This window comes from Pristis pectinata, chromosome 26 (assembly GCF_009764475.1).
Source record: "Pristis pectinata isolate sPriPec2 chromosome 26, sPriPec2.1.pri, whole genome shotgun sequence".
Lineage (NCBI taxonomy): Eukaryota > Metazoa > Chordata > Chondrichthyes > Rhinopristiformes > Pristidae > Pristis > Pristis pectinata.
In genome coordinates this window covers 29,739,214-29,756,433 of record NC_067430.1, presented here as the reverse complement: position 1 = coordinate 29,756,433, position 17,220 = coordinate 29,739,214, and the positions used below count along the sequence as shown (strand labels likewise).

Here is a 17,220-nt window from a genome sequence, read left to right as displayed (position 1 = left end):
TAATAAGTCTTACTTTGAACACTATGAATGCAAAGTGAATGAAAAGTATGCAAGATGAGACACAGTGATGACTCAATAAAGATAAAACTGTAAGAAATGGTAACTAATGTCTAATTTAATAACTCAGAAACCCTGCTGGGTTGCCAGAGTGAGACAAACAAAGAGTTTATGGAAATGAGTGCATCCTAATACCTCTGATTTTCTTAATACTTCCAGGAAATCTGTCCTATTGTAATGAAAAATTATTCAGCAGTTGCATGCCTGTGATAACATTTCCTCAGGAACATTGAGGATGGCTGCAATATTAATTATTCCTAATGGACTACACTACCACGTTTCTGTCTGTTCCATCTGACCCTCTCAATCAGTGAAGCTAAAAATAGCTTGCAACATGCATTTGATTTCATTCCACTGCTCCACCCAAGTTGAACAAACCTCACCAAGAAAGCCCCTGAGAATCAAAGTCTTACTTCTTTCAGAACTCAATTTGCGAGGATTTGGCAATAATATCATTCCCAAGGTGCAGGTGGATGTAAATTGTTAACACGGGAATGTCTGGAGAATGGAAGAAATTCCTTTTAGTTACTGCTACCATTACCTCTTAATCACCTGGACTTATTGATGAATAAAGAGTAATATATACCATTATAATACATAACAAAATCGAAGATTCTGTGAAATTAAGTCAGAATAGCACAATGACAGTACCTGAATTTGAATATTCTATAATGTTTGGCAGATATTCTTTGTTGTCAAGATACACAGGGACAAAAGCTGTGTACTTGCTGATGATATTACACGCCTTGCTAGTTTGAATCGCATTCAGCTGGTATCTTCTTCCAGAACCTGCAATCCAAAGGCAAAAATAAAATGCACATTTGGTAATCTGATCTTTGGTGTACTGGTAAGATCATTGCAGAGAAATATTTATTGTTATCAGCCACAGCCACTTCTGGTCTTGTAACATTCACACAAAAGGAAGTTTATGAACAAAACATAGATTCTTCCCATCGCAATATCCTCAGGATAAATAGCAATTCGATTACATTTCAGTAACTCTGTGACAATTCAATACCAGCATCCAAGAAAGCAAAGTGATGTCACTTATTTGTAAAACAAACTCTATTTGGTTTTCCTGCCTGCATGTTATTTAAATCCGGTGGTTGAGGTAACATGAAATGATGAAGGAAGTGAGACCGTGGTGCAGCTGACGGAGCTGAAGGCAAAAGCGACTGCACTTGCCGGAATTTGAACAAGAAACAGAACACTGGAAGAACTCAGCAGGTCAAGCAGCATCTGTGGAGGCAAAAGGTGCGAGTTGACGTTTTGGGTCAAGACCCTGCACCAGGACTGAGAGGGAAGAGGAAAGATTGCCGGTGTACAGCAGTATGGAAGGGGTTAGCATAGAGGCAGGTGGATATTAGGCGGAACCAGATGAGGTGGGGATGATGGGCGGATGGAACCAGGTGGGCAGGGGGGGGAGGGGTGCAAGGTGATCAAAGGAAACCAGGTAGCAGGTGAGTATGTGTGGGAGAAGAAGACACAGGGTGAGGGTTACCTGAAAATGGAAAATTCAATGTTCATACCATTGTGTTGTAAGCTGCCCAAGCCAAATGGTATGCTGCTTCACGGTCTAACAGCCCAGGTTTGACCCTGACCTCGGGTGCTGTTTGCATAGAGTTTATGTGTTCTCCCTGTGACCATGTGTGTTACCCCAGGTGCTCCAGTTTCGTCCCACATCCCAAAGGTGTGTGGATTGGAAGGTTAATTGGCTGCTGTAGGTTGCCCCTAGTGTGTGGGCAAGTGTCAGTATCTGGGCAGTTGATGGCAATTCAGGGGGAATAAGTTACAGGGAAAATTGGCTGAGCATCCAAGCCCTGGGGGGGGGGGGGGGGGGGGGAGACAATTCCAAAATTCCACCATCCTCTGCATGGAGAAGGTTTTCCTCATCCCAGCCTTAAACAACCTATCCCTTATTCTCAAACTACAGCCCGGGTCCTAGATCCCTCAGTGAGGTGGAACAATCTTCTCACCATCCAGACTGACAAGCCCTATAAGAACGTTATAAGTTTCAATGAGATCTCCTCTCATCCTTCTAAACTCTAGTCTCAGTCTAGTCACTCTCCCTTCAAAGGCAAACCTGCCATCCCTGGAACCACCTAGTAATCCTTGCTGTATTCCCTCTGAGCCTGGTACATCCATTCTTTGGTAACAAGACCAAAACTGTTTACAATACATCAGGTGCAAGACCCATGCAATTGGAATAAGACTTCTATAATCAAACCATCTCATAATAAAGGTTAATATACCGTTTGCCCTCCTAGTTGCTTGCAGTATGTGCATGTTGGTTTTCAGTGGCTTGGGTACAAGCACATCTACATCCCTTGAACATCAATACTATCCAATCTGTCACCATTTACATTTAATCCTACCTTATCCAGAGGCATCACAGCTTGGTGTGGCAACTGCTCTGCCTGTGACTGCAAGAAACTGCAGAGAGTTTTGGACACAGCTCAGCACATCACGGAAACCAGCCTCCCCTCCATGGACTCTGCCTACACTTCTCGCTGCCTCGGTAAGGCAGCCAACATAATCAAAGACCCCACCCACCCTGGACATTCTCTCTTCACCCCCCTCCCATCGGGCAGAAGATACAAAAGCCTGAAACCATGTACCACCAGGCTCAAGGACAGCTTCTATCCCGCTGTTATAAGACTATTGAATGGTTCCCTAGTACAATAAGATAGATTCTTGACCTCACAATCTACCTTGTTATGACCTTGCACCTTATTGTCTACCTGCACTGCACTTTCTCTGTAACTGTAACACTTTATTCTGTATTCTGTTATTGTTTTCCCTTGCACTACCTCAATGCACCATGTAATGAATTGATCTGTATGAACGGTATGCAAGACAAGTTTTTCACTGTAACTCGGTACAGGTGACAACAATAAAGCAATTTACCAATTTACTAACTGTGACATGAAAAGAGGCAATTCAGCCCATTGGGCCTATGTTAGCTTTCAGAGCATTCCCATCAATCCCATCCCACTCATTAGCCTGCGTCCCATTCCCTCTGAAATGCCCATCACCTGCCCCTCCCCTGATTCTCCTGCACCAGGGGCAATTTACAACAGCCAGTTAACCTACCAACCCACATGAGTTTGGCATGTGGGAGGAAACTGGAGATCCGGGGGAAACCCATGTGGTCACAGGGAGAACGTGCAAACTCCACGCACACAGATAGCGCCCGAGGTCAGGACTGAACCCTTTTGCTGGAGCTGTAAGACAACAGTACTAACTCCTGCCTCTCAATGCCACCCAGATACTTTATTTTTCTGTCATGGGCACCTCACTGGAATGCTGAACATTTTTCCAAATGATATTCCATTTGCCATGTTACCGGAAGATTTCACTAGAATGGTTTCAGGATTGAGGGGGTTCAGCTGCAAGGTTAGACAGAAGAAGCTGGGATTGTTCTTACAACAAAGGAATTTGAGGGAAGATTTGATAGCCGTGTTCAAGGTCATGACTGTTTTTGGTGAGGAGAAGCTATTCCCACAATTCTAGCACCAGGGAGATAAATTTAACGTTTTGGGAAAAAGATATAAAGTGGATTCCACACAGGGAGAGGTTGTAATCAGGAACTCACTGCCTGGAGGAGTAGAGAGGACAATCAATCAATAGGAAATTAGATTGACGCTTCAGGGAAAACAGTTTGTAGAGCTATGGACAAAGACTTGTTCTACAAAGAGGGGGGACTTCATGGGCTGAATTACCTCCTTCTGTGTCAAATAATTCTATGTGGAAATCAGTTGGGATGTAGGAAGCAAAGCGTTAGGAGCTGGGGAAACTTTATTCGATTGAAAAGCAGAGATAAGTAGTGTTTCCCAGACACCAATCAACTCTCAGGTTCTGGGAAGTGCATTATGTACAGGCAGGGGAAAACACAAAAGGAACACAATCAAAAACGGTGCAGAAAATGCTGAAATATACATTGGGTCAGAAAAAAAAGTGCCAGCCATTTGGATGCTTTGACTATTGGTTACACTGTAGCATTAACCCAATGTTCCTAAGATACTAATCTGCCGGCTGCTTATTTACATTTTCTGAATGAATGATGTATCAGCTTCATACCTGTATGCAATCTGTAACAGACCACGTGTAGATGACATTATTCATCATGCATTGAATACAAGTATACCTCTATTTACCGTTGTTCTAGTTGTACATTTTCACTACAATGTCATTGACACATTGGACTATGTGCTTTCAATTTACAACTCTATTTTTTCATCATCATGAATGGAGCAGTGCTCTCCACTCAAGAATACACTATTCCAAAATACTGATAATGCATTTTGAGCGGTCTTTTCAAAATGAAGTTTTGCTTTACCAAACATTTTCCAGGAACATATCTCTTTTGTAAATTGAAAAGTGATTGCATTCTCTTTATGATTATCATGTAGCAACAGACACTCTCTCTGCCACATATGAGTCCTGAACATCCTTACCATGTTCTATCTCACTTTCTTTCTCAGCCATTTGCTCAAAATCTCGAATGAGGGACTTAGCTGCCAGCTGGTGGATTGTTTCATTCCACATGTCTTCCTGAGACGATTTACAGTTTGTTCTGCGATAAAGAAGTGATTGAAGATCGAACGTAACTTCCCACTGAACGACTTTCCCGCAAAGCAACCCAGAAATGACTGCCTTGCAATCGAACTTGCACTGAAGACTGCCTGCGTTACAACTCACTGACTGCTCTTGGAGCTCAAAGGATGATTCATCTTCAAGAGTCGATGATCGATAGTGAAAACAGCCTGAAAAATCAGTCCAAACAATATTCAAGCATTAGCTTTGCAAAGGAGACATTAAAATGCAAATAAATCCACAGATGTGCCAAGCTGGAAGAGCCAAGTATCCTATAAACCTCCAGGAGAGGTGAAATGAAGAGATGATAAAAGAAAAATAAGATTACAACAGAAATACTTTGAGGAAGGTAAGGCATCCAACAAGAATAGAAAGCAGGTGACAAATAGAAGCAAGAATAGAAAGCAGATGTAAAATAGGCTGTCTTCCTTAAAACCTTTGCCCCTCAGTTCTGATGAAAAGTCATTAACTTAAAATGCAAACTCAATTTCTCTTACTCTACAGCCAGGTTTGTAGAGTATTTCCAACATTTTCTGTTGAAACACCTTTTGTGCATATGGGCTGAACCACCTTCTTCGTGGCAAAGAATTCTGTGATTCCATGATATTCTCATCCTGTATTGGATTAATTGGTGAACAATCTCACAGGCCTCTGCAGTACAGTGGGTTGGTTTGAACATGTTGATCAGTCGCAAACATTTTGAATGACCTGTGTGTGGCTGATCTCCAGTTAGTGACAGTGGGGGCATCGATTTATGTATATCAAGGCATTTAGTTTAACAGATTATAACCCTCTTATAAAAACAATCAAATGTTGCCCAATGTTACCCATAAGAAACAATTCAATTTAAATTTAATATAGATTGAATTTCTTCATTATAATAAATACACTATTGATCTTGAGAACAGAAATCAGATAATTTACGTATTAGCGAGACAAAGCTCGGAAACTGGCTTTGGTTAGAAACACCAATTCTTGCAGAAATTCCATTTCAAGAGCATTCCTTTATGAATAACAGCGCAGTTACTTGCTCAGCTGCCATGAACTTGGCTTCCTCACTCTTTGTTGGCAGGATTCATTCATTGGTTGTGGATGTCATTGGCAATATCTGCATTTATTGTCTATCTCTAAGTGTACTTGAACTGTGGAGATAGTTAAGAGTCAACCACACTGGTGGGTCTGGAATTGTGTAAAGGCCAGGGGTAAGGATGGCAGATGTCCTTCACTGAAGAACATTAGTGAACCAGATGAGTTTTCATTACAATCCAGGAGATTCACTATCTCTATTAATTTCAGAGATATTTGAATGGAAATTCCCCAGCTGCCATGGTGAGACCTGAACTCATGATGTCTCTGGATCATTGGTCCAGAACTCTGGCTACTCGTCTAAAGTCAAAGTTGAGTTTATTGTCAGATGCACAAGTCCATGTGTGCACAGGTGCAATGAAAAACTTACTTGCAGCAGCATCACAGGCACATAGCGTCAGATAAGCAGCATTCACAAAAAAAACGTAAATTAACCATAAATTATACCCAAATTTTACAAGAAAGAACACAATTAGAACAAGCAGGGTCCATTTTACTGCAAAGTCTACAGGATACCTTACATGGAACCGTGACAAAAATGGTCATGGAAATTTCTTCCATCCCAGTGTCATTTTAGAGGCACTGTACTTATGAGTGTGTATATTCTTCAACCATATATAAAATATCCCTCAGCTGAATTTCTCCCTCCACAGATGCTGCCTGACCTCCTGTGTATGTCAAGCTTTTTCCCTTTATATCCCAGTGTTTCTCAATGTCTTTTTTTTCTCCCAAATTTATATTTCAGAAAAGGAATAGACAGTGACGAATTTAGAGAGGAAAATTTAATTGAAAGATGCTACAAATAGTCATTGAATTCAAGTAACTTAAATAATGTATTAAAATAATTTGATTATTATTTTACTAAAGTCACTTCAATCATAAACAGGTTCCATGAGAGGAGAATATTCAACCCGATGTGTTCACGTTTGCCATCCAATTTATCCCCAGATGTCAGCTCTAAGTCCATGGCCTTCATGGTTATGATACATCAGGTACTAATCCAGGTACTTCAGAAACATGATGATTGGAACTGGAATTAGTTTATTATTGTCACATGTACCGAAGTTCAGTGAAAAACTTATCTTGCACACTGTTCATACAGATCAATTCATTACAAAGTGCTTTGACGTAAAACAATAACAGAATGCAGAATAAAGTGGAACAGCTAAAGAGAAAGTACAGTGTAGGCAGACAATCAGGTGCAAGGCCACGATGAGGTAGATTCTGAGGTCAATATTATCGTACTAGGGAACAGTTCAATAGTTTTATAACAGTGGGATAGAAGCTGTCCTTGAGCCTGGTGGTACGTGCTTTCAGGCTTTTGTATCTTCTGCCCGATGGGAGAGGGGAGAAGAGAGAATGTCCGGGGTGGGTGGGGTCTTTGATTATGTTGACTGCTTTACCAAGGCAGTGAGAGGTGTAGACAGAGTCCATGGAGGGGAGGCTGGTTTCCGTGATGTGCTGATCTGTGTCCACAACTCTCTGCAGTTTCTTGCGGTCCTGGGCAGAGCAGTTGCCGTACCAAGCCGTGATGCATCCGGATAGGATGCTTTCTGTGGTGCACTGATATAGTGTTCCTTCTCCTCCTCACTTTCAGGCAAGGAGTTCCTGACACCCTCCATCTTCTGGTGAAAACAATCTCCTCACCTCCATCCCCTTTTGTCTTCCACACAGTTACTTTATTTTCTTAATAAGGAATGAATTGAAGGCTTAAAGAAATGCTGTACTCTCTCCTCTTCCAGACACATCTTCACCACCCTCTTTCAACCATTTGCGTATTTCAGTCTTTCTTGGTCTCCACCAATCGCAAATATTCCTTCCCTTCACTCCTTCCCGATATCTGACTTTCTATTGAAGGGTCTGCAAGCTGAAGCATGAACTAGACCTGGCCATTTTGCGGAACATCTGTGCCTTGACCGCAACGGCCATCTTGAGCTGCCGGTTGCACACCATTCCAACTCTCCTTCCCATTCCCACACTGCCCTTTCCGTCCTCGGCCTCCCCTACTGCCAGGGTGAGGCCAACTGCAAACTAGAGGAACAGCACCTCATACTCACCCTGGGTAGTCTGCAACCCAAAGGTATGAACACTGAATTTTCCATTTTCATGTAATCCACAACCCTTTCGCTCCCCTTTCGCCCTCCTGATCCACCCAGGTTCTGTCAGCCCTCTTTTTTTCCAAACCGTCCCTCCCCAGACCCCCATCACCCAGTTTAGTTCCCCTCCTGCATATGCCCATCATCCACTGTCATGTTCCTTACTTATCAGATTCCAGTACCCGCAGCCCTTGTCTCTGTGATTTGTTGTCTGTACTTACCACCTTTCAGCTGCTGTCCATACCTCCCCCATCTGCCTCCCCTCAGCCCCCTTGTATCTCTCCCCTTACCTATCGCCCACCAGCCACTGTCTCCCAACTCCACCCCCCCCCCCCGCCCCACCTGGCTCCATCCACCCGTCAATCCCTCCTCACCTGGTTCCACCTATCGCCTGCCAGTCCCTGCCTCACCATAAGACCGTAAGATATAGGAGCAGAATTAGGCCATTCAGCCCATTGAGTCTGCTCCGCCATTCAATCATGGCTGATTTTTATTAACCCCATTCTCCCACCTTCTCTCCTCAACCCCTAACCCCTTACCAATCAAGAACCTATCAATCTCTGCCTTAAATACACTCAATAACTTGTCCTCCACAGCCCTCTATGGCAACAAATTCCACAGATTCACCATCCTCTGGCTGAAGAAATACCTCTTCATCTCAGTTCTAAAGGGACTCCCCTTTATTCTGAGGCTGTGCCCTCGGATCCTAGGGTCTCCTACTGATGGAGACATCCTCCCCACGTCCCCCCATCCAGGCCTTTCAGTATCCCCGCCTCTCCTCTTTATACTGGCTAGCTCCTCTCTACACTCTCAATCCTGATGCAGGATCTTGACCTGAAACATCAAGCATCCCTCTGCCTCCACAGACGCTGCCTGACTCACTGAGTTCCTCCAGCAGATTGGTTTTGCTCCAGATTCCAACATCTGCAGTCTCGTGTGCCTCAATGTTAACTCAATTTCCCTCTCTACAGATCCAGCCTAATCTGCTGAAGTTTTCCAGCAGCTCCCATCTTTATTGCTGAACAGTGTGCACTGCTTTTCCCCCTTCAAATAATCACAAGGCTCGCGGCCCCATGAAAATCTGTCTCCAGCCTCTGTTGTCAACAGTCTGACTTCAGTGCTGAAGCCACATCCGAGAATTTCATACGAGCCCAGGATCCTATATGGTGCTGTGATCGGCTTCACTCTCAGAGATTTCAGGTCTCTGATGTTGTACTTTCCCATCTGAGCCAGTTAATTTTTGCAACATCTGACACCAACACCACCTCAATTAGATTAACTGGCTGTTTAATCAGATCACTCAATGCACAGCAGGGATGGACTGAAGCTCACTATTATGTTTTATTGCTGTTAATTAAATCTTACTGCAAGCAAGGTCCTTACTAACAGTATATGAGTTGTTGAGGTAATTCAATACAGCATTATGTTCTAAAGGTATAGTCACCCAGTGATGATGCATGGTAGAGAAGGGATCGATTTATCAGTATAACTGCGGGTAGACAGACTTAGTGACTTATCACATCCTGGTTAAGTAACCAGGTATCAAAGTGATGTGCAGAACATTTCCACCATTTTCTAGTTCAGAGTTTTAGTGTTCCTGGGATTTTGGTTTCGTGTTGAAATGGAGAACTCTCCCTCAATGCCAGTATCCATCAGGAGGTATGAAGGTTCCTTATGCCAGCTCATTCTGCTCCTGGCATAATATGAAGGTCTGAACTTCTGGCTTTGTTTTTTAAAAAACGTGTTCCTTGTGGCTCGAGCTCTTTTCTGATACTTTACAAGCTGTCCAAGTAGAAAGATTTCCCTTTGTTAACCATTGACCCAAAGCCTTCTTCTCATTGGTCAAATTACGTGAAGATGCAGGGCTCACTGCCCAAACAAGAACAGAACACTAGAGTCAAATACCAGAGGACATGCACTTAAGGTGAAAGCGGAAAGTTTAAAGGAGACATGCAGGGCAAGTTGGGTTGTTGTTCTCTGGAGCGTCGGAGGCTGAGGGGAGACCCGATAGAAGTTTATAAAATTATGAGAGGCCCAGAGAGTAGATAAGCAGAATCTTTTTCCTAAGGGAGAAATATCAAGTATTAGAGGACACGCATTTAAGGTGAGAGGGGGAAAGTTTAAGGGAGATGAACAGAGCAAGTTTTGTTTTACACAGAGAGTGGTGGGTGCCTGGAACAGGCTGCCGGGGCTGGGGGTGGAGGCAGATACAATAGTAACATTTAAGAGGCTTTTAGATAAACACATGAACATGCAGGGAACGGAGGGATACGGATCATGTGCAGGCAGAAGAGATTTAGTTTAATTTGGTATCAGGTTCGGCACAGACATCGTGGATTGAAGGGCCTGTTCCTGTGCTGTACTGTTCTATGTTCTAGAACAGGCTACCAGACAGGGTTCTTGGATGCTGTACTGGATGTCCTGTTGGAGGTACGTGCCGAATCCACAACTCATCCTCCTGTCCCTGAACTGGCCTCATTTCCTCCCCCCATTCCTCCTCCAGACCAGGACTCCAGAACAAGATGGCCAAGATCCCGAGCATGCCTTCTCCTTGTGACTCCTGGAAGCTGTCCAATCAGATGGAGAGAAGTTTTCTCAGAATTTTCCAGGAAAAATGTTGATCAGGTGTCCCAGAGTATCTCCCCAAGTTTGAGAATACCTATTCAGACCTCCAGCAGTAAGTGATCGGTATAATTCATTCTTAAAATCCTCACTGTTGACCTGCTCAGCTGATTGCTATTAGGAAAGAGCTTTAACTGAATGTTATGTTGTCTGTCCAATAACAGCCAGAAGGCAAGTTAATTGTCAATTAGAACATTAACAGCCCCCGAGGCAATGGTTTCTATTGCATCCTGGTTGTTATACCAAGATAACATCATGCCAAAGGAACAATAAACCGACAGTGGAACTCAGGACCCCACCTTAGCCACATCACTTGTTAGTACTGAAACCATCCCGGGATAATTACCCCTCTGATCTTTGGTGAAGACAGCTGAAGCATTCAAACCTGTAGGCTGTGTTCCCCAGTTAATTCCATTGGAAGTATATATGCACCGTGTGGGAAAAGACAATTGAATGTGACATTCTCTTAGGAGTGAAGTGCTAAAGGTTGGCCTGGCCAAATCCTCGTCAGTCCGTGATGTGAGTTTGAACAGCACACTGTTAGTACTCCCGATTGACTTGTGACCTACTCATTTACTGCTTACCCATTCAACACATGGATGAGATTGGCCTGTTGGGTTCACTGTGGCAACTAATTCTGAGGGTTAATAGACAGCTCTAACATGGGCAAGGACGTTATATGAATTCTCTAAAAGTTCATGGATCATTTCAGTAAACTGACATTTTATTAAATGCTAAAGTTTACCACAGGAGCATTTTAATTTTGAATTTGTGGTTATTTGCTTTGTTTTGGGGAAGAATGCATTGTCATGAATTAATAACAGGTTTATCAGATGTGTCAACTTTGGATCAAGGCAAGTAGAAGCTTTGTTCCTGGATTCTAAAGGAAATGTGGCTCCATTTGTCACACCGACAGCTCAACAGAAGAATGTTGGCAAGGTCTAATTAGTATTTGCTCCGTTGATTACAGAAGGCTATTCATAATTGACATGGTTGATCAGACACACATTTATTAATGTCTTAATGTCTCAGCCACACATGCCCTAATAGAGTTAAAGATGGATGTTAAAACTTATAAAGTAGTATATGAATAATTAATTGGGAATGTGTGCTGGGTAAGTGCAAACTGAATGCTACCCACTTTTAAAACTTGTGAAGCAATCACCAGAGATGTCAAATTAACTTCAGAAGCAGGGAAGGATATTTCATCTCAAGATTTTCTTCTCTGCAGTTGGGTTCTTCAGATTAATTTTTTAAAACCAAATTAAATTCTTGTCTTTTTTTACATACAAAAATTAATGTAATGTGAGTCTTGGGAAGGGAATATTAGTTTGCAGTTCATTTAATCATGGAATCAGGGTACCCTTGTAACACAACATCTGTGGTTCTGTCAATCTTCAGACTCTGTTGCCAGACTCATAGGGTCATAGAGTCATACAGCACGGAAGCAAGCCCTTCGGCCCAACTGGTCCATGCTGACCAAGGTATCCATGCAAACTAGACCCACCTTTGGCCCATAATCTTCTAAACCTTTCCTATGTACCTGTCCATCTGTCTGTTAAATCTTGTTATTGTATACTTCCTCTGGCAGCTCATTCTACACACATACCACCTTCTGTGTAAAAAAAAGTTTCCCCTCAAGTTCCTACTAAATCTTTCCCCTCTCACCTTAAACCTATGCCCTTTAGTTCTTGATTCCCCAACCCTGGGGAAAAGACTGAGTGCATTCACCATATCGATGCCCCTCATGATTTTATACACCTCTATAAGGTCACTCTCAGTCTCCTATGTTCCAAGGAAAGAAGTCCCAACCTGCCCAACCTCTCCTTGTAACTCAGGCCCTCAAGTCCTGGCAACATCTTTGGGAATCTTTTCTGCACTCTTTCCAGTTTAATAACATCTTTCCTTCAGCAGGAACAAATCTGAACACAATATTCCAAATGCAGCCTCACTAATGTCCTGTACAACTGCAACATACATTATCAGACATTAGAAGGATGCCTCCAGTATTTGGTTCCCTTTCCCTAGGATAAAGACCGTGTGCTGTTCTTTTGGCAGTGAAGGAGGCAAAAGACAGAGAGGTCACAGTTGGATTAGGAGGGAGAAAGACAGTGATATCTGTACTTTGCTTGTGGTATGGGGATCATGTTGCTGCTTTGCAGGAACCTCCATTCAGTCCACAAGGGAGACCCTGACCTTCCATTTGCCTGTCACTTCCGTTCTCTGTCCCACACCCAGTCTAGCCTCTCCATCTTTGGCCTCCGCACATTGTCCCAAAGAACGTAAGCTTGAGGAGCAGACCCTCATCTCCTGACAATCTTTTTTCCCAGAGAAAGGGAATCAGAAACTAGAGGGCATAGGTTTAAGGTGAGAAGGAAAAGATTTAAAAGGGACCCTGAGGGGCAACTTCTTCACGCAGAGGGTGGTGCGTATATGGAACGAGCTGCCAGAGGAAGGGGTTGAGGCAGGTACAATAACAACATTTAAAACACACCTGGACAGGTACATGGATAGGAAAGGTTTAGAGGGATATGGGCCAAACATGGGCAAACACAGGCAACTAACTTAGATGGGCATCTTGGTTGGCATGGACAAGTTGGGCCAAAGGGCCTGCTTCAGAATTGTATTATTCAATGACTCTGTGACACTTCAACTTCAGACTAGACACATTACAGCCTCCTGGACTCACCAATGAGTTCAACTATTTCATACAATCAGCCATTCCTGCCTTGTACATTACATTTCCTACATTGACTTATTTGTCTTCCCCTCTTCTGGCAATGTTCATCATCTCCTGCTATTTACACCTCTCCCAGACACACTGTTTGATCTTCACCACCTTCCCCTTTCAGCTGCCTCCATACCACTTGTGTTGTTCAGGTTCTCGTGGTCTCCACCCAATCACAGATCTTCCCTTTGGCTCTCCTTGTCTCTTCCCTTCCTTCCTCTGCAAGTTCAAACCTGATGCAAGGTCATTAACCTGAAACACTAACTGTTTCACTGACCACAGATAACACCAGACCTGCTTTGTGTACCCAATCTTTTCTCTTTTTATTTAAGATTTCCAGCATCTGTAGCATACTATTTTCAGCCTAAACAAAGATATCTGCCTCTGATGTAAAAGGCGACAAGTCCTCTGTGGCATCATTCCCATCCAAAGTCATGAGTCACACAGAAAATCAGTGAATCCCTCTCTAAATGTCAACACTGCTTTTCAACAAAATATTTATGTACTTTAAAATCACAACTATTTTAAGACAGAAATGAGGAGATCTGGTATGTCACAAAAGACTCTTGCAAATTTCTATAGATGTACAATGGAGAGCATTCTGACTGGTTGCATCACCGCCTGGTGTGGAGGCTCCAACGCACAGGATCGCAAGAGGCTGCAGAGGGTTGTAGACTCAGCCAGCTCCATCACGGGCACAACCCTCCCCACCATCTAGGGTATCTTCAAGAGGCAGTGCCTCAGGAAGGCAGCATCCATCGTTAAGGACCCTCACCACCCAGGACGTGCCCTCCTCACGTTACTACCATCAGGGAGGGGGTACAGGAGCCTGAAGACTCACACTCAGCATTTCAGGACAGCTTCTTCCCTTCCGCCATCAGATTTCTGAACGGTCCATGAACCCATAAATACTACCTCGTTATTCCTTTATTGCACCATTTTATTTATTTATTTATTTGGTAATTTTTACGTCTTGCACTGTACTGCTGCCGCAAAACAACAAACTTCACAACATATGTCAGTGATAATAAACCTGATTCTGATTCTGACTCTGAAGAAGCTCTTCACACAAAGGGTGGTGAGTGCAGACTCAACAGGGATTGACAGAGCAAAAATCAAACTGCTGGAGGAACTCAGCAGATCAAGCAGCATCTGTGGGAGGAAAGGAATTGTTGACCTGATGCTGGCTCTCGCCCCGAAACGTTGACAATGCCTGCCCTCCCCCCTGCCAACAGACCCTGTTCGACCTGCTGAGTTCCTCCAGCGGTTTGTTTTTTTGGCTCCAGATTCCAGCATCTGCAGTCCCTTGCGTCTGCATTTTTCAGCATTTTCTGCGTTCATTAAAGTTCTTTCACTTCGTAACACCAGCAAATCCAATAAAAGCAAAGATCTGTGGTCATCCAGATGCAGAAACTCAATACTGCCCTAGTCTTAATCTGCAGTCTCTTGTGTCTCCAAGGATTGATAGATTTCTGGATATCAAAGGAATTAAGGAGTTAGGGCAGGAAAATGGAACTTGAGGTGGAAGATCAGCCACAATCTCGTTGGATGGCAGGGTAGACTGAAGGACAGCATGGTCTCCTTCTGCTGGTAATAAAAATTCATAACAGAAAGAAGGCCATTCTGCCCACTCTGTCTGTACTGGTCAAAAAAGAGCTCTCCAGCCTGTCCCTGACTTCTAGTTCGGGGCCATGCATGTTGCAGCTTTCAAACACACACCCAGGAACTTTGTAACCAGGGAGACACTTCCTATCTCCTCCTGGCAATGAGTTCAAGACCCCAACACTGTCTGGGTGAAAGAAGTGTTTCCCCATCTCCCCTCTAAACCTTCTACTATTCATTCCATATCTCTGTACACTGGTCTTTGCTTAGGGAAATAGATCGTCCTTATTTACTGTCTCTCTCAGCCCCTCAATTCTATACACCTTGATTAAGTCAACATCTATAATTGAGGATCAAAGACATTGTTTAAGCACCATAAACCTTAACGGGGAAATACTGGGCACTGTTGCTTTTCTGTTCCATAAAGGATTCTTAACTCACGGTGTACAGCTCTATAACTATTCCCAATTCAATTAAATCTCAGTTTATGACAGAATGGGAGAGAAAAACTGATAAAGGAAGAAAACAATGCAAATTAGTGTCACAAAAGGGATTCACTTAAGAAGAGGTCAGGCTTAGAGTAAAACAGCACAGAAACTTCATGGAGGTCGGGCTTTGAGAAGAAGATTGGGTTACACAGTAGAGCAAGGTTGTGTTTAATAACATGAATCAGAAGTAACCTGTGGGAAATGGTGCACCTTCAGCTGAATTCTAATCTGTTGCAGTATGCTCTATGCACTTCCATCATTGCAAACAATTGTTCTTAGCAACAGTAGGACCTGAGCAGAGAATCTAATTAGTTACTAAGTGCAACGTTTGTATACTGCACTACTTGTAATGAGATACACCTCCTTAAGCACTCTGAGAATTCAAAAGAATTGGAACCTGACCAAGGGAACATATAAATCGGCCATATTTTCCAGAAGGCTGTACCAGCTGCTGGATGCAGAAGACCATATGATCAAGGGGCAGGATTAGGCCACTCAGTCCTTCTCACCTGATCTACTATTCAATAACATCATGGCTGATTTGGCTGTAACCTCAACACACCCTGCAAGGGATGATTTTGTTGACCTTTCACCTTCTGGTTTATCAGGAATCTATCTAATGCTGTCTTGAAAATACACAAAGACACTACTTCTTCCTCCGTTTAAGGAAGAGTTCCAAAGAATCACGACCCTCTCAAGAAGATTTTGCCTCATCTGCCTTAAACAGGTAGCAAATAATTCTTGGACAGTGACTCCTGGTTCTAGGTTCTTTGATGAGGAAACTTCCTCTCCACATCCACTCTGTCAACACTTCTTGGATCTTAAATGTTTCAATCAATTCACTTCTCACACTTCTAATTTCAATGGTGCAAATCCAGATTGTCCAAAATTGCCTCGTAAAACAACTGTCATTTCAGGGATTTCTCTAGTAAACCTTCTCTAAGCTGCTTCCAATGCACTTACACCTTTTCTTTGGATGGCTGAGGCAGGTACAACAACAACATTTCAAAGACACTTGGACAGGTACATGAATAGGAAAGGCTCAGAAGGACAAAATGCAGGCAAATGGGACCAGCTTGAATGGGGCATCTTGGTCAGTGCAGACCGGTTGGGCCAAAGGTCCTGTTTCCATGCTGTATGACTCTGACTCTTGTGTAGACCAGTACTGCATACAGCTCTCCAGATGTGGTATCACCAATGTCCTTAATAACTGAAGTATAACCTCTCTACCTTCCAGCACAGAAAAAGGCCCTTCAGCCCACCATGTCCATGCTGACCATCTCTACTAATCCCATTTGCCAGCATTTGCTCCATAGCTATCTATGTCTTGGCAATCCAAGTGCTCATCAATGGACTTACTAAATGTTGTGAGAGTCTCTGCCTCCACCACCCCCTCAGGCAGTGCGCTCCAGAGTCCAACCACTCCATGGGTGATAAAATTCTTCCTCACATCCCTTCTAAACCTTTTACCCTAAATTTATTCCCTCTGTCATGGGGAAAGAACTCCTTCTATCTACCCTATCTATGCTCCCCATAATTTGTATACCCACGCCCCCAAGCCCCCTCCTCTCCAAGGAAAACAAACCCAGCCTCTCCAGTCTCTCCTCATAATTGAAACACTCCACCCAGGCAACATCCCGGTGAGTCTCTTCTACGGCCTCTCCAGTGCAGTCACGTCCTTTTTTTTTAATAATTAACGTTTATTCACTAAAAGCACTACAAAAGACAACCAGTGTCAATACACTACATCTAATACAGAAAAGAAGAAACTACGCAACGACATACTACAGTAGAGAATGCAAACTAATACTAACGAAACACACACGCGACACTACACCCGTCAACTCGACACGCGACACTTCAAATAAGAATCGCTTTCCTACCGTCCACGACACACGCGATCCCCTGAGGGGCCCACCGAGCGCGGAATTCGGCCAGGGTGCCC

At 43.4% G+C, this 17,220-nt stretch overlaps 1 protein-coding gene across 1 annotated transcript in view; it reads right to left on the bottom strand.

The window, feature by feature from the left end:
• Positions 1–17,220, bottom strand: part of vwa5b1 (von Willebrand factor A domain containing 5B1) — a 128,199-nt gene that overhangs the window by 34,424 nt on the left and 76,555 nt on the right. The window contains exons 16-17 of the mRNA XM_052039010.1: positions 4,515–4,823; positions 709–846 (exon numbers count right to left, since the gene is read on the bottom strand). Coding sequence (XP_051894970.1) covers positions 709–846; positions 4,515–4,823 — 447 coding nt within the window. The remainder of the gene's footprint in view (positions 1–708; positions 847–4,514; positions 4,824–17,220) is intronic.